Below are 26,128 nucleotides of genomic sequence, written 5' to 3'. Positions count from 1 at the left end.
TCAGTATTCATAAAACATATAAATAATTCTTTTAAGTATAGTTATAAATTTAAATTTTATTTTTTTTTTTGTATTTTTTATAAGAAACAGTGTAATATTTGTTCTTAGTAAATAAATCCAATTTCGAAATGTGCAGTTCAAAGTAGAGAAGGTAGAAATTTCTTTACTCACCGTAGTGCCACTGTTTAAACGAGAAAATGAATTTACTCCAGTAATTGCCGTTTGTGCGAAGTTGTTGGAAGTTTTCGTTTTCGTAGTTTGCGTACTGCACGATACACCGGTTTGTTTGACGATCACATTTGCGTGTATGTTTTTTAACAATATCAACATTCTATCCATCGATGTTACCGAATAGTCGGTTTCGTTATCCACGAATTCCAATCTAACCACTTCTTCGCTGTTATTTAACGAAACTGGATATTTAATTTTCATCTCTCGATCGATTGACAATTTAAACACGTACTCTTCGTATACCACGCCATTCGAATGGGATTCGATGCACAATAGCCTGCCGCGCTTATCGATTATCGTACGTTCGATATCGAATTGCTTATTTCGATTATCGTTCTTGTACGCGTCAGTTATTTCGCGCGTTACAGTTTCGCCGCGTTCGTTGTGTTTCATCGCGTTGCAAGAGTTATGATTTTCGTGAATTGACGAGTTTATCGAATTTTCCATCGTGTTTTTCTTCAACACTGGCGCGTTCGATAAGTTTCCATTATGATTCCGGGAATTTATTTCGCTTTTAAGGGGTTCCTGTCGTTCCTCATTTTCTTTCTCCGGGATATCGTTGTGCGTTTGGCTGAGCATCTGAAACTTTATAACGAATTCTCACGGAAATATCGCCAAGTGTAATGTGAAAACCTGTGTAAAATTTAAGCGAAATCGATTATATGTAGAAGTAGTATAATGTGATTACGAGTTTCTTGTTCGAACGACTTATGGAGGCGTCTCACGAAATGTAGAATTCGAACGAAATTACGGAAAATTTGGAAATTCCGTTTAATAAGTTTTACAGAGTAAAGGTAAGTAAAATTGATGTTTTTCTATAAACTTTCTGAGCATGTTCGAAATATCAATCTTTGCAAGCCTTACGTTATTACATTTTTTTTCAAGTGGATACGCTTATTTACGGTTATGCGTGTTACATTGGGTTCACGTAAAATTTACGATCAAAAGGGATTTCATATGGAAAGCAATGGGCATAATTTCTCGATACTATTATTTTATAGCTCGTATTATCGATACCAAAGGAGTGATTCTCGTATTACTTTTTATTGTATTCGTAAAATACGAATTTATTTAATTTATTTAAATATTTTATTAATACTTTTCATTCGTGACGTATATTTTCCTTACTTTTTAATTTACGAAATAATTCATAACAGTTCCACGTGTAGAAATATGTGTCGTTAATAATTTTAATTAGATAATGGAAAGAAACAGAAACAATGCTTTTGGTTTAATTTCTATCTCGAGTTTCGACATACTTTCCTACCCCTTTAATTCTAAGTAACCTAATTAAGCATTCTACCGTGGTGGACTGTTTTGAATATTTTAAACTGTTCATATACATTTACCACGTTAGTGTAAACCAAATATTTGCCTTCTTTTACAACGTTCTGTGGTTGTCGCTTGTTACGCGATAAAGTCTGCACGAAAGCATAAAATAATAGAAGTGGCTTGACAAAAGTAGAACCGCGGTATTGTTTGGAAGAAAAAACGAGTACGTACAGAAACATTGATTCGATAAAATTTCGAACAAGTCGTACGTATACAATCGTATAACGCATCCTTTATGCAAATCTAAATTGATTTTCACGGAACATGGAAATGGTTTTGTTCTACCATGATGTATATCGATCGAAATATTTTGTATCCAATTGTACCGAAGTGAACAGATGAAATCTATTGTGTGCTCTTCCGTTTGATGAAAAAATGTATATCTATGCAGGGAAAAAAAGAAAGGTCGAAAGCTATTGAGTTCCATGTTCCGTGTAGAGAAAATAGTAGATTGAATAATATGTAGTTATAATGGAAAAGATTATATGCTGGATTAGCGTAAGATGTATAGTGTTACGCACAGATATCTTTCGCGTTCCATCGTATACCAAGTTTTACGTACAAAGCCAAAATTTCTTCTTATGCTTATTATTATATGTTTGGACCTCGCAGATTGTTTCCATTTTCGACTATGTCATATTATAATAAAATACTATGCTTTTTAGTTATAAAAAAACATTAAAAGTGTACGTATCATGTTTTCCTCCTGTAATCTTTATTTCGTTATTTTAATCTTAAGCTAAGCTATACCAGAGCAGTAAGTAAGTTAAGCTGCAGCTATACCAGAATTCACAACTAAAGAAATAGCTAGTATTGCAATTTCCATTAAACGTATCGAAGATTCCTACCTTCCTTTTAAGATTCTTTACTACCTGCCTCAAAACGGAATTCTGTTCCCTTAATAAAACCAGTTGCGGTTCATCCTTTCTGTCTTTCACGATCCAAGCTAGATGCCTGAGATTCTTCATGCTTTCTTCGAATAAGTTTCCCCGTTCGGTCAAGTTCTTCAAAGCTGTACAGGAACGGATACTTATACGATGGAATCTGGAAGTGGTGGATAGTACTTACCTTCCGCTGTAAGTTGACAGACGGAGCCGACATCCATGTCGAAACGTTTTAAAGTTTCAAGTAGATTCGCCAGCTCAAAACCTCGGTTTTCCTGCTCCCTTCCGAAACCCTCGTACATTTCTACACGTTTCTCTAATCGGGTCACCTATTAAAAGAAAATTCAATGTCTCGAAACAGAACGTTATTGCTTTCTACCCGAGTGGAAATCGATTTAAACTTTTCACTAGATTTTAACGTTTTCAACGTTTCAAATATTTCGTCTTGATTACTCGGTTGTTCATTCTTTTACGTGGCTGTAATTTATTATAGAACAAGTTGACCAATACCGATGAATAATAAATGATAACTAGACCGTGGATTTTTATACAAATTCATATTTTCACGAATACGATTAAAAGAATATGATGTAGAGAAGAAATTATGATAGGAAATAGTTTACCTATTAAATATTAGAAGAAGTACTATACTTTGGATATTTTATACGCTTTTGCATGTCACGTGCATTCTATGCGCGTTTGTATTTTTAAGTTTCTTATAATCGTATAAAAATCCGCAACCGAAGAATAAAAATAATTAAAAAATACTTTAGACGAAAGAGACGATGGCCATAGCGACGTTTCCCTTCTTCTAATTTCGGTTTCATTTCAATTTCATTTTGTAGTATTATAACCATTCGGGAAGACCTGTATAATTGCCAATGAATTTCACAGAGCAATTGCAGTTTGAAATGAATCTTTTTTCATAACGGAACTGTGCCGAGCGAAAATTCCTATTAAAAGTACATCGTTAACTTCGTCGGCATTATAATTCTGTATAATTAAAATTGCTTGTTATAAGCGTATTCATTTCACAATTCTGATATTCTAGAAATAATTGTTTCTAATCGATGAAATTTCCGGAGCTTCCTGCAATTAGATTGGAATTACTATTTTGCCTGGAAATTAAAGAGCGAGAAACAACTTGCGTAGCAACTCCAATTATTGTTCCGTAATTTTACGATGCGGTATCTTTCATTAACGAATCATTAACGATTTAACAACCCTCGTAGTGACGCCCTTTAGTTTCCAGGATTTAACGCGTTGGCACCGTCTCACTTTCGAAGGGACGAGATTAATGCGCGCGATCGTAAAACCTTCGTGTCAACTTCGTTTTGCTTAAGTAAATACAAAAATCAATGCCATAGATATAGAGAAGAAAGCGAGAAGATTGCATAATAAGATGAGATACTTTTGATATTGATCCCGAAAAACGGAATTCCTTGAATTAAGAGAAATATTACGTAGATGGTTCGGTCTAAAACACGATTGAGTCAGATAACATAAAAGCTACAAATAGAATTATCGAATTGTAACTGTAGATTAATATAGCGCGACGCTATAAAGCAGAAACTGAATTAAGAACTATATGTCCTGATTTCCATCTATTTTGGGGGCGATTTAACTTACGTAAAGAAACGACGGGATCGTCGAGACGTTAGGAAGTAAAATAGAGTAACGCGATAATTCACGTTGTAAATTCAAGTTGGAAAGTTAAATTTGGCTTTGATGTTTATTCCGCACACGATGTAGACTCAGTGGTAGAAACTTTACGGGTCAAGTAAGAATTTGAGATCAACGAAATTTGCGAAAACACGAGACACCGAAGACTAAAGTTCCCGTAGCTTTTGTTTCGCAATCAGAAAGACAATAAGTTGTTGGAAAGGAAATTGCTTAAAAATTGATTGTTTGTGCTGGTTGGCGAAGCTTTATTGAGAAACGTGTTGATTAATACAGACGGTCAGGTGTAATTTTCTCTCTTTCTTCCCGTCTCTCTATCTGTGTCAGAGATAAAGGTTATTGCATTTGACGTGCTCCCTACAGAAATTACGAAAGACCTTCGGCTGACGTGCTTTCGACGGCAAAGAAAATACACTCTGAAATTCCTCGAAATTCTTGCCAACGAAATTCTCTTCCCCACAGGGAGATTCCCTTCAAAAGGTGCTCGAACAGTTTGCGCGATAAACTAGAAACAACACGATGAATTTAATATTTTTTGCACGAACGTTTATTATATTCTACGTGCTAGAAACATACTCGAGAATAATGAAATAATTACGTTGAATGAACCAAAGATGTGGAAACTCATAACTGGAATATTTTTATTTTATCGTAGGTGCAAATAAAATATAAATATTTATATTTTTCGAATTAAATAGCAGAGATATTCCACGTAATCGTCAAATGAGGAACAGCGGAGGAAACGGTAGAATAAAGGGCAGTAATTAAAGTAGTTTAAAGTAATTTAAGGGCTTAGAGGCGTGTATCCGACTCACTTGAAACTCGAGGTCCACTCGGACGCTGCATATTCAAGAGGCAACGGAAAGGGTGACAACTTCGATTTCGCGTATCAAAAAGGCGATGGTTCAAAGGGCACACATTTTACGATGCACTGCCTGTAAAAAGGCTGGCTACAACGCCGGACTGAATGCATATCAATTAAAAAAGTGCTTTGATGTTGGTTTACGGTGCATGTTGCATCGCTATTGCACCCGGAACTTTCTCAGTTTCTATAGGGACCGTTAAGGAAAATTCGAATATCTCTTGCCGCGCGAGGAAAAATAAAACATAACGCAAAATATTGTTAGGCAACTTAGAAAATTAACTTTCGTTACGTAAGTTATGCATCGAAGCGAATATCTTTCTTTGCTTGCAAACGATGTAAAACTTCTATCATTTCCATGGTGTGTATATTAAATTTATTTTTACTTTTCATTTGAGAAATCCACCGCGTTACTAACGAAAGTTTTAATAAGTTTTCTTTTTCAAATACCTTTTCTTTAGCTTCATTGTAAAGTTCGACTACCTCGTGAAATTGTTTTTCCGCAGTTTCTCGGCTCATCTCCAAAATATCCTCGCATTCTCGTTTAACTAGCGCCACTGTATTCTCGCATTCGATTTTATCTCTGAAAACAAATCGATTAATCTATATAAATTGCCTTAACCATGGACCAAACGATTGGAGTAATTTATTCTCTGATTCAGTCCATACCAATTGCAAATTTGCTTCTATTATGCTTCGGCTGTACACACAATATACATCTACTGTTATATACCTATAACAATATACACATCAGGTATATATAATACAATTTAGGCGTTTACAGTGGGCAAACAGTTTTTATAAAAACTAGACGACGAGAAGGCTCAAGTTTATAGGAAATCGATTTTTTAATACATTCGTACAATTTTTTATGATCCAATAGTACTATTCGAACTCTGCATCTTCAATTTTCTTGTTCTTCTACCTACTTTACTTTACTTCGTGCGATACAATCTTTAAAATCTTATTTCGAATGTGACTGTGATTCGATTTAATTTACGAGCAATTTTATTATTAATTTATTATCAATATTTTTATAAGATTTTATAAAGAAAGCTTTTATCATATTTAATTGGAAAGTTAATGTTATAATTAGCGAAAAATTATATCCATTCTGATTCGATATTTTATTCGCTATGCGTTATTATTTAATAACGTAGATGAAAAGAATAAAGTTTCCTTCGTAAACGATACGAAAACACGTTACAGTTAACAACAGAATAATTCCTTTTATCTTCTCGGTACGTTTTTAACACAGCTTCTCGTTCTACATTTAAAAATATCAAAAAAATTTCTCAAAGGGGAATAAGAGTTGTACTTTACAAGTTAAAAATAATAATTCGGAGAGCGCTATAGTCCATGACGACGTTACAAATATTTTAATGTTGACAAGGATTTCGTTTCGAGATTTTAAACTTTTCCAAAGCTTCCCAATTTCTATTTCAGGAACATGTCTGCCATATTTACCCACGGCATTCTTCATGAGCCACGAAAGTGCATTACAAAGTTTGAAACGTCGGCGATGAAGGAAAATGTTAAAGGTACGGGGATGATTTAGTGATGAAAATTCATTCATAAGGAAGTTTGACTTTTTCTCCGGGAATCAATCTTCTGAAACTTTTCCACGTTCATCTTTCCACGTTCATCTTCCAGTTTCAGTGCGTTTACAGAGTCGAAAGAAACAATTTTAGTATCTATTAATATTTCACTCGTGTACTTATTCCATCGTTCACATTCTTCAAAAAGTAAACTATTAGTTCTCTAAAACGTTGATATTTACATAAAGCACTGTACTCTTCTGACATTCGAAACATCGTTGTTGCGACACTCAACTAACTAGCGACCAGTCAGATACAACTGATTGGTTGGTATTAGCGTCTAAGGTGGAGGATTATAATAAATGTAAGGAGCGAGGTTTAGTTCACCTTATTTATTCCACTCAATACTCTGAATACAACTGTCTTTTAGTTCACTGGCTATCCTGTTAAATATAATTGTCACTGACTGAATACTGTTATATGTTGACTCTAGAATACTGGTGCAAGAGTGACTCTTGGTGATGTTGCTGTCGTAGAGAAAAGTTCCTACTTGTACATTGGGTAAAGACGTATGTTTAAGGATGGGCTGGCCGCCCTAATGAAGGTTCGCGCACGGGTGATCTCGCACTTGAGGAAAACCCGCGTTTCCGGTCTTCCTCAGATGTACCATAACATAAATGAATGACGTGTTTTACGGGCTTTTTCCGTGGGGTCCTAAAGTACCTTGACTGTACAATAGGCCCACTATTTATGATGGGTCCGCACTAGGGTCGCGTAGACCCTTGACGGTCGTCCTGCCCGTCCTGTCAAGGTAATTACCAGGCGGCCACTCCAAATCCCGAACAATCGTATTTAGAACCAACGAAACTGTTACGCTTTCGATTCTGTTTGACGACGTTAACGTGCTTCGTTAAATACTCACTTTCGATCGCAGTACATTTTGTCCGTTGCTGCGTATTTGACTGGAGGATCGTTAAATATTAGTTTACGGTGTCCATAAATTATGCATTACGTTGTTAAACACCGTGCCGTTGTATAATAATTCCATTTTATCGTACACATGAATTGTTTCACGTGATCCGCGATAGTATCATGTTATCGTCGAGTTTAATGATTGTTATTGTAGAAAACAATTATTGAATTGGAAAAAATTATATTCGATAAATTCCTAGTGTTATAAATATTTTCATAGGTAATCGTACCCTTCAGTTATGCAATTTGATCGCGGTACTTATCGAGCAGTAAAACACGATTGCTCGCGATTGTAAAGTCGTAACAACAAAGCATCAGAATTCGAGGAATACCGCAATTTCAGTTATAGCACGGAGGGTAGGTTATCAACTCGTTGCCGTTGGATGCCAGGACATTGCTCATTCAGAAGAACTTGGATACGTATAATAACATTAAACGAAATTCCAATCGTTATTGTAGCAAAAATCGTTGTTTCCTTTATTACGATATAAGGTACGAATACGCATAAATATTAGTATAGGATAATATTTAATATTTAATTTGTATTGTAGAATTTTGGAACGATATTTAACGTGTACTCGTATTAAACATTTGAAATCTTTCAACGTGAAAAGTTATTTTAAGAATAAACGTTGCGTATCAATGTTAGGATTTCTATTTTTTGTTAGAATTTCATGGCTATAATTGAGTGTGACATGGCAAATTAATTGACAATAAGTCATTTGTTAATAATGTACCGTACATGCTTGCAGCTTCGTGTCTATCAAACAAACCAACCACAGGCTTTCGCCGTTGTCACAAACATGACCTACCTTGAGGGTAGTACACGATGCAAATTTCACGTAGACAGAATAGAAACGTGGAGAATAATTTTCCCGCGTTGCTGGTTCTTGATTTATCACGATCGAATCCACTTCGCCACAATCAAATCAATTCTCGCTTTGTGTCTGCTTCGAGTCAATCTCGTGGAGAATCCCTTTGTGCGATAGAAAAAGTGATAGTGCAATATATATATATATATATATACGCGATTTAATATCAAAAGGAAAAGTGGAAATTTGAACGAATTAAGTGGCAATAATTTAATTTATTTCTCGTAATAATATTTTAGACAGATTATTGCGCTTATTTTCGCAGCGTAAAGACAGGAGAATGGAATCTTACGAATTTACAATCGGCCGAAGAACGACGTTGCTTCTGTGTTATATGAAAGTTGCGTTTGTTTAATTATTGATGATTTTTCGAAGTACAATCCTCGTAAATTCTTTTCACTCGATAAAAAGTTTAGCATTCGGCACGATAAATCTTCGCTACTGTGAAATAATTTCCCAGCGAACTATTATAAAAGTTCGGGATCAGGAATCTTAAATGGAAATGAGATTTACCTGAATGATTTTATCATGCTTCTACCGACACCGTATTCTGCTCTGTGATTATGATCGAAAAAGAATCATTGCGCCCGCTGAGACCAGAATAAACGTTCCGTAAGACCTTCAATTACTTCGAATAGAATGGATCGGGTTTCCAATTTAGAGCGGTTCGATCGTTTTTCAAGCGTGGAATCGTTCGGTTGCTTTAGTTATTCCTATCGCTTTGCTCCACCAACAATCGAGACGTCTTGTTCGGTTTCGTCAAGGAAATAATTCGATTTTGTAGATAATTTGTAAAACAACACCACGGTTATTAGGTTCGTCAGTATGGTCAGTTCTTACGAATAAGATAGTTGGTGTTTCCATATTCTATCTGTGTCTTTTTTTTTTTTTTTTTGGATGAATTTTACAATCAATTCTCATTGAGAATTATAAGTAAATTTTTCTGGCGTGGAACTATGATTCTAGTTGAATCTAATGCTTAAATCTAAAGGGTAATGTCTTTTTAGCCTGCGCATCTGATCCGATGGAATTACTGGCGGCTGTTCCCCATAGTTGGATTCCATAGGTTCAAACAGGTTTCAATATGGCCTTATATAGCATTATTTTACTCTGCGTGCTTAAGTTGGAACGCCTTGACTTAAGTTGTTTGGATTTATCTACGATATGTTGTTTCCATGTCATTCCTCTGTCCAGAATCATACCCAAATACCTGACTGGCTCTTTGTTTGGAATTGGAGTACTATTTATGGTCACCCGTGGGTAGGTTTGTTTTCGCAGCGTGAAGGTTATATGACTGGATTTGTTTTCATTTATTTTGAAGCACCATTTGCGCAACCACTTTTCCATAGAGTCGAGACCTCGCTGGAGAGTAGAGGAGGCAATTATCGGGTCTGAGTGGGATGCTAATAAAGCTGTATCATCAGCAAATGTCGCTGTGGTTATCTCTGTTAAAGTTGGTAAATCGGCAGTGTAGATGGTGAACAGCAGAGATCCGAGGACGCTGCCTTGGGGTATGCCAGTTTCTATTGGAAATGTTGCGGTTATAGCGTCTAAGTATTTAGTCATTAACAGCCTATTGGTTAGATATGATTTTAAGATGGATTTTTAGTAGGTGTGAGGTAGGATTTTCTTTCGTTCGAACAAAAGTCCTTCGTGCCACACTTTGTCCACTGCCTGCTGAATGCCTAGGAACACCGCAGAGCAATATTTTTTCTTTTCTATATCTCGACTGATTTTATGGGTTAAACGATGAATTTGCTCCATCGTAGAACGTTGCTTCTCTATCTGTGTCTGCCTCTGTTTCTATATTCTATCTGCTTTTGAATCTGACTCTGCGTCTAAACGTATCTACATAATATATGTGTCTATATCTGTATTACACATTGCAGTTATGTATCTGCATCTGTGTGTACGAGTATGTGTATCTATGTACATAGGTATATGTATATATACATACGTTTCTCTTCCTTCCCTTTCTGTGCGCGTGTAAATTACGCGTAACTGAAGCTATTCGCACAATATCGTAAATATTGGATTCATTGAACAGCGGTCAGAAATGTAGCTCGAAGCGGGGTCATGCGATGAACTATTCAATCCTATTTCGTACTATGATAACTTCACGGTTATTTTAAATTTTCATCTTTTATTAAAGGGAACATAGATTCGGCACCGGTTTATTTCAAAGAGGGATTTTTGATTGGATTGGTTGGAACGGTAGGAGCTGTATTTTTATAATTCGGAATATAGGATCAGAAATATAGGATCGACGGACTATCTGCTAAAACTACAATTTCACGAGCTCCGTCACTGTTTAGGACTTTTCTAAGTTACTTCTGTTAAATTTAGATCTATAGTTTCGATGTCGTTGACGTTTTAATTTTACTTTTGCTATTTAAAACGCGAATTTTACAGCAGAACGTACATACATATTATACATATTTGAATTATGTCGAATATATTGATCATAGTAAGCCAGACGAACATTTCTGCTTAAAATCGCAATTACTTCGTGTATTCGTAAAAATAAGTATGGCAAGTCTGTTTGTTCTAATTAATTTATTGATTTCGTTCGCCAGAGAGCGGAGATAATTTGGTGAAAAACACGCTTTTCTCACGATAAAACTGTCTGCGTGAAATACGTGTTCCAGGTTCCTATACTGGTACAGTTTCACCTGATTTTCTGCTTTAACGATCTGTTTGTTCAATGTCACGAGCGGATAACACTCAATAAAATTGTTGTATCAATCGAGCTCACTTGTTAATCACACGGTTTATTTGAAGTTGCAAATGTATAAGAACACTCTACAACGCATTCGATATTCGTGCGAACGCTTCAAATTATAAATCCGTGTTTTAAATTTCCGCTTGTTACGCGAATTTACCAATTTATTTGTTTCCGAATAAAAATAAAAATCAAAAATTGATTGTCTCGATAAACTCATATCGTTAAATAACACCATTCAATAACTCTATTTATTTTTTAATCCGGAATCCGAGCATTGACCGAGACTGTTGCATCATGCATTTGAAACAGTATATTTCAAAAGTTTTACAATTTTAGAAACCAAAATATTTTAAACAGGTTTCTATCATTATCTTTTAAGATTCTAACCGCAGGACGCGAATAATTAGAAATATGTAAAAGCTTCTCGTGTGACCCAGTTTTTCGATAAATTTTGCAAATGTGGTTTTCTTAATACACACAGAAATGTCGATGCAATTCTAACGTCATCGGTAGAAAAACTAAATGATTTAGCAGAGATTGACGACAATCTACGAACAGGACTGTGTCGTCGTTCCTCGAACCCAGTAAATGTTCGGTTCTGGTGACAGTGGATTTATCGTTACAAGAACCGCGAACCCGATATTCCAGCGACGATATCTACGTCGTAAAGGTTCGTTTGCACTCTGTGATAAGTCAACATGTTTTCATGTTCTTTTCTTCTAATTACTGATGCTTAACGAATGAAGAATATTTGGAGTATGTAAAATATATAAAACTCCGTTTTATCTCTCTCTCTCTCTCTTTCTTGTTAATTAATTTTTTTTTTTAATTAAGTTATTTACATTCACAATTTGTCCAATTTGGACATTTGGTAGAATTTTTTGGCTGTTTGATTATCATGTGGGTGGGTACCCCCAGCGGGGTACCATCTTCGTGTTTGTTAGGGTTAATTAATTCCTACAAGCAAAACATTTCTAGTATGTGCTGCAAATTACGCTAGGTGTTATGAAAAATTGACGATATCAAAGGATGTAAAACGTAATATAAAGTCACAAAGTATAAAATATAGCGTGATTCGTTACAGTGATTCGTTCTACACATATTTTATTTTGGTATTTGTACAATTGTTGACGTGAATTTTGAGTTTGGTATTTGGTATCTGGAATTTTTTCTCTGATGGGATTTATCTTTGACGGTACATATTGATTTTTGAGATTAAAGGCTTTTAATCCTTTTTATCCTTTTGTAATTTCCACTTTTTGGGATTACGCTGTTAGCTTCTGTCATTCTTTTGCTATATTTTATTTTGTGGTTGCGTCCTTTTTCGTTCTTTTCATCAGTTTTATTTTCTTGTTCCACGTTTTCGACTTTTTTATTCTTTGATAATACTGGATATAATATTTCTAGAGAACACTTGCCTTTTTCTTAATTTTGGCATTATCCTGCATGGATTAATTTTAACTTTTCAGCACCTTCTTGTAGTCGATTGTGGAAATTATATTTCTAGAATGTTTAATCGTTAACCCAAATTTTGGAGAAATATTTTCATATATCATTTTACGAATTTAATTTACTATAAATATACTTTCAAGCGTTAATATTTTTAACACTATAATTGTATTTAAGGAAGAGATTATATTACTTCTACTATATATGTTTCCTTAAAATTCGTATCTTCGGTAATCTTTCGGATTAATGGAGAATAAAGCGGTTTAATATATCGATAAAAAAGGAATTATCTGCAATCTGTACACATTTGCCAAATATATGGTCGTTGTATTTAATTTGTCATGTACTGTCTTCCCGAAATGTTACGTAATAGAGCATGATATTTAAATTTTGTCAAATGTGTCTTTCCTTACGGATGGATAAAACCGTATATGTATTTCTCTGGGAAGAAATATATCCGTTTCTCTTTTCGCATTTCGATTGTTTCAATTTGTGCATCGCGAAATATCCTATGTCGATGTTTATCAGCGCGTAAACTGTTACTTCCTGGGAATTTTCCACATTCAGAAACATATAAAGGCAAATACGATTTTTCGGTTTGATTTTTATGTTTTTACCGTACGAAAATTCGGCAATTTTTATCTTGTAAAGTAATGCGTCGATGATTGATTTGTTAAAATTCTAGTAATTCCCGCTATTTAACTGAATCAGCTAGCCGAAATTATCGATAATCGGGTTCTCATACCAACCGCGTTTCGTCCACGAGAAGCCACTTTTATCCGATATCGATATCGATATCGATCCTGCAGCTAGATAGGTAGCACGTATTTGAAAAATTGGCGTATCCGTTGTTAGTTTGCATTCACACATTGCGCTAATTGGCGTTGATTTCCGCCGATTTAGCAACATTTTATTCCATCGATCAACGATTTCAAGCTATGCGTAGAGATTCAGTTACAAAGCTAGTTAATTACAAACGTTCATACACCCTAGATAGTTAAATAACTAATATCCAGCTGCTGCAATATTTCAATGAAACGATACGAATGTAAATCAAAGGAACTATGGAATAACAGACACAGTTTTAACGTCGCTGATCTCGTAAATCAGGTAACAAATTTTTAACCGATCAAGTATGCAATTTCATCCACCGTTTTTCTCCATCGCTGTACCACTTTCGGAACCAATAAAAATTTATCGCAAATAACTGGCCTGTTCACCGTGAAGCTTTCCACGAAAACGTTCCGCGTACGAGTTTTCGCGCGACGTTACGACGCAAATTGAATTAATTTATCGCGACTGAGATGAACGATGGGAACAGCACTGCTTGCTATCTTCTCGGCTATGCGGAGCTCGCTGATATCGTATTCATACGCGTGAACACCGCGTCTCTTCATGAACAGCGGCGAACCTCGTTTCCACAGCGAGCCCGTTATATCAGCCTGCGTTTCATTTCGCATTAAAACATCGTTCAATCTTATATTCCCTTCGCTCGTTGTTTTCTACCTAGAGTGGACAATGACGATGCGTGCGTAACGTTTTCACTTTGTGCAACGGCTACGTCGTGCCTCGGTACGGAAAATAACGAGATATTATTTCTTAACATTCTGCATTTAATTTATAAGTATTTCTTATACGTTCGTTTTGTTAAATAGTTACAGTCGTATTCAGGCGCATTGCATCGATATTTCGATACACTTAAAGTATCAACTATTAGGTTGTCCGAAAAGTGTCTTTCTTCTACGGACGCATCCTTTACAACGATGCATCTTTATACAAACACGAAACCTAATCTGTCGAACGTTGTGTCTGTATTTTGATAGAACAAAATGGATCGTACGTAATTCGATGAAATAATATAAAGCGGAAAATGTTGTGCATCCATTATTTCCTCGTAAAACGAAAGAAACTTTTCGGACGACCTAATATTAAGTGGTATATAGTATATGTGTTCGATACATCGTTTGAATTTCCGTCAGATTTTTATAAATGTCGATTTATGCTTTTCTATTTTATGTATATTTTATTTGAAATAGCGTTGGAAGTTTTTACCAGTATCCCCTTCGTAACAGTAGGACGAATACGTAGATTTGAACAATTTTCGAAATGTATCGATTTCAATGATACAGTACCGTCCAGCGACTGATAAATTTAGACGAATGAAAAGCAAAAGCGTGCGGTACGATCTTATATTTACGGACACCGCCGTTAATTTTACGACGTTCGTACGTTAAAAGTATTCTACACTGTGTTTCAACGAGATCTAGATTATATGAAAAATTTCTTTATCAAAACGGGTAAAAAGTTGCGTTAAAATATTATAGCTGGTAAAACAGCTATCAATTATTGTAGCTTTAAATACTTTACCGTGTTACTATCGGTATATGGAAGTTAGACGGAAAGAATAAAAATTACAAGTAAAAATCTTAAAGTAAAATTTTCGGGAAATTTTGGTGAAAGGGTATAGTTGAGGAGAAACGCCGGAAACGAGCGTAGGAGTGGCGGAAGAGAGAGCGAGAAAGTTACAAAGAGAAAGTCTTAGAAATAAAAGTACGAAAGAAGGTGGAAGATGGCGCGGACAATGGTGGAAGAAGGTGCAGGTTACCGAGTCCTTTTTAGAAGTTCCGTCGTTGCGACGATTCTATAAATCTTCTGGTTTCTTTGGTTGGAATTTCCCGGCGCTTTTGCTTCTTATGCTAATCGACGCCTGAGATAAATGATTTTATATCCTGACTCGTGCCTCGCTAGGTTTTAATAACCACACGACGAACTGATCGAAAATGCTAATCTCTGTTCCCGATGGATACCAGTCGCACGGATTAATTACATTTAGCTTGGAACATCGCACCGTGAATGCGAAATTAAGGCGCGATTATTAAAATCGTCAGTGCTCGAAATTACCACTATAATATATAATATTAGCATTGTAATATCGTCGTGCGATATCTTGGCACAGATCATATAACGCTCTTTTAACCACAAGACATCAGAATTTCTTTCGTTACTTTATACGATTAGAGCGAACCGTTTCGCGAATTTCATTCGTATTTATCGTTACACGTAACGAAATTCGAATCGAGCCAGTTCTTTTATCGAGAAACGAGATTCGACGATACCGCGATGTTTCTCGAAAATTTACACAGACGGACGGACGTATTAATTCCGTGACGTTGAAAGGATATCGGGAAGCGAATCAAAACGGCGACCCCGTTTTTCCCTGTAAAACATGGAGCGAGCGATTTATCGTTTCCAGATACGCTACCACGTGGCAACGTATTTTATTGTTTCGACCGGAACGTTGTTAGATTTTCGTTACGACTCGATGAAACGCGCTCCTTTCGCGTGACGTATCACGAGAAGGAACTTTGGTTCGATCGAAGACACGACAAGCTTCTATAATGGCCGTGCCAAGGGATTTTCCTACTTTTTGTCGCCTGCAATCTATTGTGGATACGGGTAACAGTGTTCCACACGAGGAATTCTGATAATCCTCGATGGAACCGTACCTCACACTGTACGAGTCGATAATATCAAAATAAAAGAGAAATCTCGCAGATAAATTACTCGAATTTTTCTGAGATTCGATGGTCACACACTCGCGTACGTACGACATTCGCTTCTCCACTCCGTTACGGATAGAATAAGTCGGTGGATTCGCGCAATTTATCCTCCATTTCGCCGTTACTATCGGACGTCGGAACACGGCGTCGAATAATCCGACTTTGTCGACGTTTTGCGAACATTCAAGAATATAAAAACGTACGTGTTTGAGGGTTTCCTATGTATATCATACTTTGCTGAGATTACGGCTGTTACTCTTAATATTATGGCATCTCCAAGCATTTTTGGTCATCTTGGTCGGACGCTTCAGACATATGTAAGTACTTAATACTTTTGGTACTTTCAAGTGGCTTTTTTCCGGCTATCGTGAGATATACTGTTGCTATATAACGCGAGTATACGGAGTTAGACTAACGATCTATCTGCCATGAATTTCTGCAAGAAATTTCGAGGGATAAAAAGGAATTGAAAATTAATAAGAATTAATAAGAAATAAATTGGGGTAAATTAGGATCGACAAATTGGACGATGTTTCAATTAGAATATTATTTTTCTTCTATGATGTAAAAATCCAGCTGTTTAATTGATTGTGATCGAAAATGAGAAAGTCGTAATAGTACAGCAGATATTAAATCGCAATAACTCGTAGCGAATTATCCAAAACAAGATAACAAGTTTTCGCTGTTTTCTTTTTATTTGTGCTTGCCAGCGTTATTTGCAAAGTTCTCTAGCCTTTGTGCGATCAGCATAATCTTTCAAGAAACACCTTCTTCCTCGTTTACTATTAAAAAGAAACTGCTTAAGGTTTTCAAGCGAATTGCATTTCTTGTCAGTTTAAAATGTACCGATAAACGTCACTGCAGCGAAAACACCTTTTATGTAGCCTCGACTGGCTAGTCGATTACACTTGTAACGAGAGTTTTCTAAAAGCCTTAAAATCCGTGTTTCTCATTTAAAGGCGAAACAGCTGTTGAAGTTTATACTTTAACAGTTCAGGATAAACGTTTGCATTTTCTATGCTTTGAGTTATGTTTTTAAATTATAATAACATAATAATAATAATTTTATCATTATTAATAATTCATACTATTCATACTCTTCAAAATCCTTTTATACAATTTGAACGATCATTTCTTTTGAACTAGCCCAGAATAGTGAAAAAATGTAAGCAACAAAATTCGATTCAGACTTCAAATACGGAGGAGATTAAATTATTTTGAATCTCGTCTGAAAGAGAGTCGAGTTATAACGCGATAGGTTGATAAGTCACAAGATCCGAGATGATGTTCGCTGAAATTGTAACGTGCATTAGGTTATTAGAGGTCTCGCGGTGTGCCCGACGTGTCGCGGTAATCAACGTTAGTACGCAAATTGGGAATTCCACATTGGCACGCTCGAGCCATGTAAGCACAACTTACTCGTATGTGACCGTGGCACTCCGTATGAAACGAGATTTACAATAATATCACTCCTTAACACATTTCATTAATATTCAAGTGCATCTCTCTCGTTAATTCTATTTCTATTCCGTGTTTTATATAATTTTAAATTCCACTCAAAATTAATCACGTCTGCTGCGCTCGTTACCAGTCAATAATAATCAACGAGTATCGAATAAATATGCAATTCTCAATCATTCGTTTCATTTTATTCCAACTCTCTCGTCAGAATCCTCGACAATTCACTCTTATTACGATCCAGCGCCGGTTTCAAAGCGCGTGAATACCGCGGTATGCGCGTTAGATCGTCGCCATCGATCGGTCGCATAACTCTTCAGGTTAGCCGATAATTGACAACAATTTACAGCGGGAACGCGCAACGAATGATACTGTGTTTCGTTTCAGATTCGACCAAGAGGGTGTAAATCGATCAGGGCGGAAAGGGCGTAGAAGAGAAACGGCGACGAAAGCACGGTTTATCAACGATATCCTTTCACGATATCCGCCGGCAAACAGTGCCGTGAATTCGAGATACGTGGCCCATCGTCGGCACGAAAATTACACAGTTGCGTCTCCTCCAAGAAAGAAAGAAAGAAAGAAAAAAAAAAAACAGCTTCGGGCGCAAGATTAGAGCCCTCGAAGCAAGCACGTTCGTTAATTAAGAAATCTCGAATAGGCTAGTTTAGGCGAAACGGGGATCTGGCCAATTTTTCCTCAAAGGACCAGGGCGAACGCGAGCCAAGTCCGCAGTCGTTGTTAATTATACGCGTTTATAATTAAGCGTTTCACGAGGGTAACTTGGAGTGGTTCTCGGAGAGAGTACGGTCCTTAAGACACGAGCCTGAAAAGAGGCAACGAGACGTATTCGTAATTAGCAGAAGTGATGCTACGTAGCTGAACGAACGATCGAGACAAAGACAGATAAAAAAAATAAATAAAATCGCTATGAAGTTGATTAAGAAGAATAAAATTTGGATCGACTAGAGGAGCCATCGGTGGACAATTGGTGAGTAGCTATTTAAATTTCGAAGATTGAATTTATTTTTTAATTATATTTTAACATTAAATGTATTTTCTACCAAGATGTAAAGATTAATCAATTTAGTGTAACCAGTACCGTAGAAAATGCATGACAGATATGTATTGTCACGCAACAATTGGATTAATCGACAGTATTGTTCCCGAGAACCTAATTATAGGATGAATTTAGAAAACATATCCGCGTAACATTATACGTCGAATTTCCTCGAGGCATTAGCCGATGTGTAATAATCCACCGATAGCGAATTAATCGGGAGCCTACACAGCTATACTACGTAAATTAGCTATTAAATTTCCATAATCGTACCAGTAGTTAATTCGTTGATCGTAAACGCGTAATTCGCCGGTTTATTAAAAGTTCATGTAAGTTTATTTCTTACATTATCGGTTCGATTAACGTTCGACGATTATTAAATGATATCGGGAAATCGAAAGTCAGAATAATAAGTCTTTCAATTAAAATTTGCACCCGTGCCGACAGCAGTCGTGAAAAAATGACACGTTGTAAACTTTCATGCCATATTTTTAAAAGAATTCGTGTTCGAGTCGCGTTCGAAACTTCGGTATAAGCATCGATCAAAACGAAATTGTTTTGTCAAAACTGAAAGAACGATTGCGTTTTTAGTAAAATATAGATACACTTACGTGCTTTTCCATGTATCTTACGTTTTATATTTCTCCGATACAAGTTTTGTACTTCAGTCGTTAGTAATTCTAGCGCTAACGGTAATCCTTGATCTTTCTTCTTAAAAATAATTCTTTCGTTGTTACTTTCTTTCTTTTCTAAATTTTATTCGGCAAATACAACCAACAAAGCGTACGCTGAAACTACTGTTACACAGTACCAAACTTTCCAAGACTTTTGTATTTTAACCGATAGATATCGCAATCGTATTAACTTTGCCGCAACTTCTCATTTTTCTTTGGAATCGAAACTTCTTCTCGCAATATCTAATTTTTCTTTCAAATTAAAAATCCTTCTTGTTCGAGCAACTTTTTTCTTCCTCGTTTCTTCGCTTCTTTACCTGTTTTTAAATATCCACCGTCCGTCGCCTGTTTGCATCCCTTTTGTTTATTTTCACCTTATTACGCTCACGTTTCTGTTTACTCGTTTTGTCTGCTTAAGCGGGTTTGTGCCCATACGCGACGAAACGAAAAAATAAATAAAATCAACGTATCGCTCGAGCTGCCATATGGAAACAGATCCGAACATCGCCTGGTATATTTTTTACATGAACGTACATACGTACATCGTACCCCGGGCTTCAGCCATTAATCCGCAATTGGATCTCGCTATGAATTCTCTATCGATCGTATTCTCTGCCTATTCGCCGCGTTTCGTTTCAAACGTACCTTCCTTCCTTCGTCGATAGAAAATGTTCGTCCGATTCATCCGCTAATCGAGATTAATGGGGAACGAGATCACTGATCGAACGTAACGTTCCTATACCTCCGAACGTATGCACTGAATGTTAATTAATCTTATCCCCCGTAGCTACGAAATTCGTCTTCTACACGCCAGGCGTCTATAGAATTGCCGCGTTGATTCAATGGAAAGGAGATAGATTCGATGAATCGTTCGTTGCATCGATCGCTACACTCAGTAGGTGCGGTTATACGATGAAACTAGGATTGAAATTTCTTAATGGCATATGAGAAACGTGAAAGTTTTAAGCGTTAACGATTAGGTAAAAATATTTGCTATTTTTTGCACGATTAAAAGTAATTTTTTGAACAGCAGAATTTAATCATTTTATGGTGGATAGTTTGTCAAAATATTGTTCCTCCCACTTTGTACGAAGATGTAGTTATTTTAGAATTTGCAAGTTATCGATCAGTCTGGCTCGAGTACGTATAAAATAATTTAATTTTTGATTAAATGTAAATAGTTTCCGACCATTGACAAACTTCTGCGAAGTATTTCATTATCTTTCTAACATGCCCGCAGAGAAAACGAACATCGGCGTGAAAGAATTATTCAAGCTTAAAAGTAACTATGTGCAACGTACCTTTTAACAAGTTCTTTTTGTCGTAGGAAAGCGTTTTTCCAATGATCTCTTTCAGTTATCGCATTGGTTAATATCGAGTTTAATTTCGTTCTCGCTCGTACAGCATCGGCGTTAAGCTTTCGAAGCTCTAAAACAAATTTAGCTCTATGTCAGTTTTCTCACATAGTATTCGCGTTTATTGCCGTTTGACTCGCGAATACAATGGGTTTTTCTATCGATTCGTTGCAATTTGAAATAGATTTATATACCTGGAAACGTTTCGAATATGGTACGCGATCGAATCACCTTGATGTTTATACTTCTTGGTCCATTTTCTTAAAGGGGATGTTTAAAGGATTCGAGTGGAATTTGAAAAAAATTTATTTATGAAATATCTAAGACACGGAATTTAGAAAGAAATTAAATCTATGAAATTTCCGAGGCATTCGAATGGAACTTAAGTGGAATTCGTGCGTAATAAAACTATTGTGCGATGATAATAAGAGAAAAGAAAATGGTTCCACCGAATTGCATAAATTTGCGGCTCTTGAACCGGAGGAACACATACCTCGCCGATGGTGGAGATAATTCGATCGAGTTAATTTGAGAATACTCCACGTAACCAACTGCCTATTTAGCGTTAACAAGTCAAGCAGAACTGCCGGAAGGTCTCTTGTGTTCCTGTTATGTGACTTGATGCGAATTCCCCGAGGTTCTCTATTATTTACTCTATGCTAACAACGTGAAAAGGGTAATGGGGCCAGGGAAATATTTCGTCTCGGTTGAAGTCGTGCAATGACTTTTGTTTTATATCGTTAAACAAACATCGCGGAATAAAGTTTTATTCCGCTTGTTATTCTAGTATTCCATTACTGGCGTGTTTATGTAAGGAACTGCTTACGAAAAGATCATAAAAGATTCAACGATGAAACGAGAAAGGGATTCATCGTGATAATCATGCATCCAACTTTTTCAAATTTACGATCCGAACGAGGCAAAGTACTAAACTTAAACCGAAAATTTCAAGCCAACGCTGGATCAAGGTATGATGTCCTTATTTTGGAAGGTAATTCCAGGAAAATTGACGTTGTAAAACGTGATCGAAATATCAGTCGCTATCCCTAGATCTGTTCGAGCTGGATACCATGTCAAAAGTTAGGATACTCGGATGCTATTATATGTAAAAAAATTGTCGTCGCAAAAATGTTCCAACGTTGAAATGGATGAAACTGTGCTGTTTATTTCGACATTATCGAAAACAGATTCCTGGCAAACTCGAACTAATCGAAACACGACAATCGGACTTCTCCAATTAGCCATCCGTCTAATTGTATCTTACAACCCTTACATTACTATAATTAGATTCTGTAATTCTAGTCACATCGCGATCGATATTCCTAACTACGATCTTATCGTGATTAATTGAAATTGTGTTTCGCAAGTTCGATATTATTGGAATCAAGTTTCAAACGTAAGCTGTAATCGTCGATAGTACGACTAATTGATTTTTAATCTTATTACGGTTCTCAACCTTTATACATAAGTTTCAAGCGAGGCATCAAGTATACTAAGAACGATTCTTTCGTTTCTTCCTCTTTAAAAAATTTCTTAACGATAGGAAAACGCGATTCTGCTGACAAATGTATACAAATTCTTTTTATAATTACCACCGAGAGACCGTGATTAGTGAATTAACGCGTTAATGTGTTAATAACGTAACGCGAAAGATATTCTCGGATTTGTTAAAAAATTCTTTAGAGCGAAGGCAACGAACAAATCTCTGTCGCGACCTACCTTCACTTTCAAGCTTCGTACGATTAAACTGAAGTTCCAGGCGAGCTTGTGACTGCAGGTTGATTTCGAAAGCTCGCTCGAGCTGGAAAAACTTGGTCCTCAGTTCGCTGAGGTTTCGACGCAATTCCGAGGCTTCGGATTCCGTTCTTTGCAATTGCTCCTCACGATATCGTTGCGGCGAGTCCATCCTTTCTGTAATTACTTTAATTAAGTCACCGATTTCGATCCAGTAAAAACAGACCGTGCCCATTAACCGAAGAAAATGCCTTTACCAGTTTTTCAAATGAAATTTTCCTTATTTCTCGCATCGGGAAATCCGAACAACATCGACCAGTTAAATTCTATCGAGCGTGACATTTTCACATGCCAAACGAAACGTATTTTGCGATATAAATAACGCTTGCATTTTTTCCACTGCCAGTGAAATTTACTTTTCCGTGTTGAACGAAGAAATTTTTTGCCAAGATATTGTAAGAGACGCGAATATTCATACGGTTAACGGGAAAATCGATCGTTAAGGTTGTTTCCATGCAATTAGGGTTATTTACAACTACAGCTGCAACGTATATTAATTTTCAATCTTTTAAGATTTTCTATCTAAATATTTCCTACAGTTTTGTATGCAGACGTATAAAATATTTTTACGATTATTGTAAACCGCGTAAATTGCAATTTTACAAATATTTCTATTAACTACTTGGAAATCTAGAAAACGGTATCGAGCCATCGAAATGATTATTATTTTTTACTTACAAACCATAGGATAATCGCAGATCTGGTATATTCCGATAAAGATCGTGAAACAGCAGATGTTTGTTGGTCGCTCGTGAAAAATAACTCTCGATTTTCCGATCGGATTGACATCATGGCCTTAGATTCGATCATATGCGCTGCCAGAGGTTCCACTTCATCGCGAAGTTGGGTAAAAGCGTTCGGTCAGTTCAATCGATGCGAGTAATCGATTAGAAAGAAGCAAATATGAGTTCGACGGCCAACGCTTAACTGGAAAAGGACCATTCTCGACGAGTGCTCGCGATTTTCCGCCAATTATACGTTTCGTTCGGCTCTGCATCAACGAATATTTCTTTCTATTACGGGATTAATAGCGTATATATCGATAATTCTTACCATTTACCAATCTGTGTCGCTAAAATACTCCCTCATTCTATCGAATTATTTTTTTTTTTTTTTTGCTATTATTTAAAATATCTATTTCGTTTTCATCTTCAGATTCTATTAGGTTGTCCGGAAAGTGTCTTTCTTTTACGGACAGGTCTTTCACAACGATGCATCTTTATACAATGAACCCTAATCTGTCGAACGTTGTGATCTTTATTTTGATAGAACGAAATGGATCACACGTGATTCGATACGATAATATAAAACGGAAAATGTTATGAATTCGTTATTTCCTTATAAAACGAAAGAAACTTTTACGATTAAATATCTAATTAACGTCGTCGTTAATCATACATTTTTTTCGTAAGAATATTTACTTATTTTCGATACAATTTCATCTCATACTGTATATCCAAACCTGCTCGAAAGAAAGTTTTTTATATAGTTTCTATACCAGAGAAAAAATATAGAAAGGCATTGAATCGCACGGAAGATACATCAACTGTGATTAAATCAAATTAAAGTATTTGGAAGAACGACAGTAAGCAGGAGGCGAGTTCATTATCACGATATTCCATGCGAGCGGGATGGAACGCGGACGGAAATGATCTCCTCTGTTTCACGCTAATGACTGTTCCATTCTCATTTTTCTACGCCAGGTCAACGTCCTCAGGCTTGTTCTCGTTATGAAATATGCAGCACCGTTATGAGCAGGCGGTCACCGCAAAAAAGGCAGAAAGTCAATATACTGTCGCGTCACGCACGGTGTTAATCCTTCGAAATCAAGCTACCGAATTTTTCCCATGCATTTCAACCAGCAGGGACTTCTATAGATGAATGTTTCCTCTTTTGAAAAATTCAGTTCCGCATTTGATTCCGCCCTTTTACGTCACCAAGCAAAAACTTGTAAAAAGAGAAAAGGAAAAAAGAACGGAAATGTCAGTATGTTGAAGCAAATTTTAATCTCTTGTTTATTACAGTTTTTTTTTTTTTTGTGTGTGTTTTCAACATCCGTGCAGAGAAGGTACTCTTTTTAGGAGACAGTAAAACAAGCTTTCAAAAGCTTAGAGCTCAGAATGAAGCAGTCGATAATTGTAGCACGTAGTTCGTGGAACTAGATTTTCATCGAGACACGCGGTAAAGAGAGATAAAAAGTTGATTAAAAAAATGATTTCTATGCACCGGAGAAAATTATCATGTTCCGTCTGCTTCAGTTTTTTGCCTCCGATATCGACATGTCTCTACGAGAAGAAAACGGGAAAGAAGATGGAAGAGGAATGCAAAGCAGTAGGATGATGTTACACAAATTAACTTCAGCAGAAACGAACTTGGATTAATTTGACTCTCAAATGCAGAATTAATACTTTGTCCGTTAGATCGTTTAGAGCTGAATTTTTTATCAGTCTACGAGAATAGTTGGTTTCCGTTGAGCAAAAATACAAAATGCGTTTAGCAGATTTATCACAGATTTAATACCAATACATTTAGGAAATTTATCTTTTTGGCTGATTTTGCGAACAACTCGAGGCTAAAGTTTAAGATCAATTTTATCGAAAACAAATACGTGCGTTTAGCATCTTTCGCGAGTTTATTCTTGATTAAAACGGTTTAACAATCGCAGCTTGTAATTAAATTAAAGCTAAAAGAATAAGATTTTCATCGAGACATTTAAGAAACGTTAAAAGTTCCTCTATATCGGCAAAAAGTATTCCTACGTTATTCAGAGGCTTGCTCTTACGCAATTTCTTGTTCGTTATCGTGGGATCGATCGTTCTATACAGAGGCAACGCGTTCGTATTCACGCGACAGTAAGAAAAGAGAGCTATGAAGGAATACCAGTACGCGGGCAAATGGAGAGATAGAAGTTTTTTATCCTTAATAAAATCCGTAAGAAGAAAATTTGTTCCTTGCAGGTGAATTTATCACGTGTAATAATCTCAACGCAAGATTGGTGCTTTCGTAAGATACCACGCGATAACGTTCCACTGTCGTTTTTTTATTACGATGTCAGCCGGATCGTTAATCACGGATTTGCCAACGTCGTCAAGAAAACGGCGGAGGTGACAATGATAATTGGACAAATATTTCTTCGCGAAACGATCGACGTTATACGATGTCGAGAAATGATACGAATAAGCTGTTCATAACGTTCTCGCGATATATCGCTGAATATGGTGAGTCGACGATGGATGAAATAACGGTGGCTTTTCTGCAGGAAAAAAAGCGAGAACTGAGTTTAAATTAGTATTTTATTAACTATTCAATATTCGTTATTAATTATTCAATATTGCGTGTATAGAATAAACGCACGTATTTCTTTTCGATAAAATTGATCTTAAACTTTAGCCTCGACTTGTTCGCAAAATCAAGCAAATAATAAATTTCGTAAATGTATTGGTATTACATTTGTGATAAATCTGTTAAACGTATTTTGTATTTTTACTTAATGGAAAACAACTATTCTCGTAGATTGATAAAAAAATTCAGCTCTAAAAGATCTAACGAACAAAGTATTAATTCTGTATTTGAGAGTCAAATTAATCGAAGTTCGTTTCTGCTGAAGTTAATTTATATAACATCATCTTACTACTTTGTATTCCTCTTCCATCTTCTTTCCCGCCTTTTTACCTCTTTTGACATA

At 36.1% G+C, this 26,128-nt stretch overlaps 1 protein-coding gene across 1 annotated transcript; it reads right to left on the bottom strand.

The window, feature by feature from the left end:
• LOC138183770 (ELKS/Rab6-interacting/CAST family member 1) lies at nucleotides 1-22,555 on the bottom strand. Its single transcript, XM_069121146.1, has 6 exons — nucleotides 22,369-22,555; nucleotides 20,596-20,722; nucleotides 5,440-5,572; nucleotides 2,632-2,776; nucleotides 2,412-2,575; nucleotides 1-816 (listed from the first exon to the last, which is right to left on the bottom strand). Exons 1-6 carry the CDS (start codon nucleotides 22,553-22,555, stop codon nucleotides 1-3), a joined length of 1,572 nt encoding a protein of 523 aa, XP_068977247.1.
• Between the last annotated feature and the right edge of the window lie 3,573 nt (nucleotides 22,556-26,128).

Source organism: Bombus flavifrons, chromosome 1 (assembly GCF_040668555.2).
Source record: "Bombus flavifrons isolate JBK064 chromosome 1, iyBomFlav1_principal, whole genome shotgun sequence".
NCBI lineage: Eukaryota > Metazoa > Arthropoda > Insecta > Hymenoptera > Apidae > Bombus > Bombus flavifrons.
Note: the sequence above shows the minus strand (reverse complement) of the source record. Positions and strands in the feature narration are given on the sequence as shown.